This window comes from Triticum aestivum, chromosome 3B (genome assembly GCF_018294505.1).
Source record: "Triticum aestivum cultivar Chinese Spring chromosome 3B, IWGSC CS RefSeq v2.1, whole genome shotgun sequence".
NCBI lineage: Eukaryota > Viridiplantae > Streptophyta > Magnoliopsida > Poales > Poaceae > Triticum > Triticum aestivum.
In genome coordinates this window covers 640,342,553-640,346,364 of record NC_057801.1, presented here as the reverse complement: position 1 = coordinate 640,346,364, position 3,812 = coordinate 640,342,553, and the positions used below count along the sequence as shown (strand labels likewise).

Sequence of the window (3,812 nt, the reverse complement as noted above, 5' to 3'; positions counted from 1 at the left end):
GCTCGCCTCAGATCACCGCTGCCTCGACGATGCCATCGGCAGCGACAGAGCGTGGAGAAGAAAGGGGGATTTTTTTGGTTTAGATCGAACCCGCGGCCACATCTCTATCCAGCCCGACCTGACAAGAGGGCCCACCGAGGTCAAAACCACCGTTGAACACTGCCACATCAGCCGCGGGTGAAGACAAACCAGCCAGAGTTTTTTTTGTCTGGTTTTGGTTTGTTTGGGGGTGGAAGAAGCTGAAAAATAGATCAGGGGGTAAAGTGAACCACCCACTTTATTCAGGGTAGTAAAATGGACCTTTTTCATCCAGGAATAATGCGAGGCAATATCAATGCAAGCATGGACGATATATGTCATTTTCTCCTTATTTTTCCATTGAGTTTTAAAAGGAGTTTTTCATGGCATATTCTATATTTTCTTCTCAATTTTTCCCATAGGGTTTTGGAGGGGAATATTTCAAGGATGATCAGTCTCAAAGACAAGCGAGGATTAGAGGGGAGTGTTAGGGTTTAAACTCATTCTATAATTAGGGATAATCATCCCTTTGTGTAAATTGTCGTCGGTTTGGGTATCTGTTTGGGTATGGCAACTGTTCGACACACCCACGCCCCCACGATCGGACGCGTCTGTTCGTGGCGACGGTTCCCCATGTATATAATCCTTGTATAATCAATGAAAGAGATAATTCGATCAAATCGTTCTTTCACAACAGGTTCGAAACCATGAAACCCACCCATGTTTTTTTTTCTAGAAAACTCAAAAGTCTTTCTCGCACCGACTGACATATGGGCCCCAGAGGACGTGGCCATGCTGACACATGTCATCCACGAGAATACGCGATGTGTATACAACCCATCGAGCCAGGATTGTCGTTCCAAGTACCAGGACCGTATGGAGCACGTATTTTCATGTACCGGGACCGTATCGAAGCACTTTTCAACCATGAGGATCATGTTGGACCTAGCCTGCGACTACGAGGATGATATGTGCAATTATCTCTTCGTTTAGCTCAACCTCGAATTGCTTGTCATGGGCAGCCGTGGTCTCGGCCAGATTCAGAGGTCTAATAAGCATTACCGTGCAGTTTATGAACACTTTTGGTTTGTAGTTCTGTTCCCGTTTGGTATGAAATGGCATAGCTTTCATCAGTTTGGTACTCTCTCCGTTCCATAATATAAGAATGTTTTTGACATGTCAAAAACTTCTTATACTATGGGACGGATGGAGTAGTTCCGTTCCCGGCGGATACATTCAGAAACGACATTCACCAGAAAACTATGCCTTGCAGGTGTTTATAGCATTATAAAACGTACTACATCAGAACATGCGTGCCATTAACCAAAAAAGTGAAAACGTGGATGGGCATTATGCTCGTTAGGACATGAAACATGCAGACCACCCCATTATACTTTCCGCTATCTGTTCCTCATCTTGACAGTTATCATTTGCCTGCAGGATTCTGCTGGGAAGTGTGACGAACTATGTCTTGTCGAATGCATCTTGCCCTGTTGACCGTCGTCAAGGCAAAATAGTCAGTGGCCTTCCAGATATAAGAATATGTAAACCTTTGAAGCCACTTAAGTATCGCACTGTAGTTTCTTTTCAAGTTATAGTATCGCACTGTACTTTCATTTGTTGTTTGTGGACTAGACTAAATCCTGGATGTTTGTTTGCAGTCTTGCCAAGTTACCTCTAATTTGCCCGGTTTCTGAACTTGATAACTGTATTCGGTAGCAGATAACTGACACTCTGACACAGTGAATCAGTGATCGGACACCCACAGGTTCCCTCGAATACACATACGTTCGGTCGAAAAGTTAAAAAGAAATAAAAAAACACAAACCTACTGTAAATGCGTAATGGACGTCTGAATTACTATGCAGTGGTACTCCATGGGGATTCATCTTAACAGGCCGAAAGAAAATCATCCGTCTGAAAAATAATCACCGTTTCATAGCTCTTTTATTACTAAGAGCAAAGCGGAAGCTCAGCAACACGCACGAAGAAAACAGAATCATGCATCCTCCGAGCATCCTAGTTTTTCTAAACCAAGCTCGAATACTCGAGTACATAAGAAAAGCAGAGAGAGAACAAAAGCACCATGAAGCGCGCACACACAGTAAGTAAGATAAGGTAAGATCAGACGTAGAGATGAGCCTGCAAGATGACGACGAAGAGCATGAGCAGCACAGCGTAGATGACGGCGTGGACGAGGATGGACAAGCAGCTGGTCCTGAGGTTCATGAAGTCGACCGTCCGCTGCCGGCCGGGCAGCTGGAGGATCCCTCCCGGGCACAGCAGGGCGAAGAGCGCCGTTGCTATGATCGCCGGCGCCCAGTCATGCATCGCGCGCGCCACGGAGCTTCGGGAGAGAGAGAAAGAGGAACAGGGGAGCCGAGGAAGAGGGTCACACGGAGTATGATATTCGACGCAGAGCAGAGCAGTTTCGTATGATATTGTGCCGGGGGATAAGGAAGACGAGAGGAAAGGTAGGGCATCGGATGCCGAGCGCAAATACTCTACCATAGTGGCGAGGGAATCAGTGGGCTGATTGATTGAAAGGGCGCATCATGATCGGCGCCTTTGGGCGTCGAAACGTGTCTTTTGGAAGCGGATTAGGTGTGAGCTAGTCCTCCTGTCGCGTCTATGCAAGCACAGTACAGAAGTACTCGCACAGTGGAACCATGTGATTGGAAGAGACAGCCGAGCAGACTAACGGGATCAAAGAGGACTGTTGCCACTCAGCACGCGTCACGTGTTGAGGCAGGATTTTAGCGTCCTCCCGCGAAAGCTATGCCTCAATTACGCCTCTGGCGGTTCTGCTAGTAGGCCTTTCCAATAACATTCACTTACGTGGTTTAGTTGAAGGGATAATTATGATCTAGAAATCCCGTGCGCTTTCTTTCTTCAAGAGAAGAAAGAAAGGCGATCTCGCCTCCTGCAGCTAGGGCGCCTTCCTGCGCCGTCGTTTTCCACGCGCGTTGATTGTTTTAGGCATTAGTTTTTTAGGTTTTTGGGTTGTTCATCGTCATGGCTTCGGCAATGGCGATGGCGGCGTCGACTAATAAATCTTCAGATCTTTTCCCAACTAGGCGATCCGTTTTTGGGGTGGATTTGGAAACCAGACTGTTCAAGCAAGGATGGTGCGGCGGCGGCGGCATTCTCGTGGTGGACCTGTGTCCTCGGGCTCCGCCTTTGCGACGGCGTTTGCTCCAGCGCCGGCGTGGAGCTTGGGAGGTAGTCCAGAAGCAGATGCAGATTGTGGTCTGCATCGACGACGTCTGGAAGATGGTGGATCTGGGTTCATGGTTCATGGCAGGCAGGTATGGTTTCCTCCTCCAACGTCTTAGTTGGGCTGGGATAAAGCCGCGTCGAGCTCGGGTGTGGAGGTGATCCGTCATTTTCTCCTTTGGTGGCTGCTATGGTGGTGCCAGAGGTAGGTGACGGGCGTTGGTGTCAAGCTCAGAGGATTCTTCAGTCTTGTTTGTAATTTTACTTCTTGGCTGGTGTTCCTATGTACAAAGGCTAGTGTTCTGCTGTCTTTTCAGTTTTGTCAGGTCGGTATGTACGTGGCTTGTACTATGATCCTTATGATATAAATGAGACATATATTACCAAGAAAAAAACTTACGTGGTTTAGTTTCTTGGGAGAGGTTTGAGAAGGTTCTATGGATAGGTACGAACCGGTTTTACAAGCTTCCGCGTGGCTTTTTTTCTTTTTTATTTGTTTCTTGCGTGTTTCCTCTATCGGTGTTCATGGGAAATTTCAGAATTATTTTATGTTTATTTTTATTTTTTATTTTTCAAAT

The 3,812-nt window shown here is 46.8% G+C and overlaps 1 protein-coding gene across 1 annotated transcript; it reads right to left on the bottom strand.

Annotated features, from left to right (window-relative positions):
- Positions 1-1,934: 1,934 nt before the first annotated feature.
- Positions 1,935-2,547, bottom strand: LOC123065929 (uncharacterized). Its single transcript, XM_044489117.1, has one exon. The coding sequence runs from the start codon at positions 2,527-2,529 to the stop codon at positions 2,143-2,145; it is 387 nt and encodes a 128-aa protein (XP_044345052.1). The 5' UTR covers positions 2,530-2,547; the 3' UTR covers positions 1,935-2,142.
- Between the last annotated feature and the right edge of the window lie 1,265 nt (positions 2,548-3,812).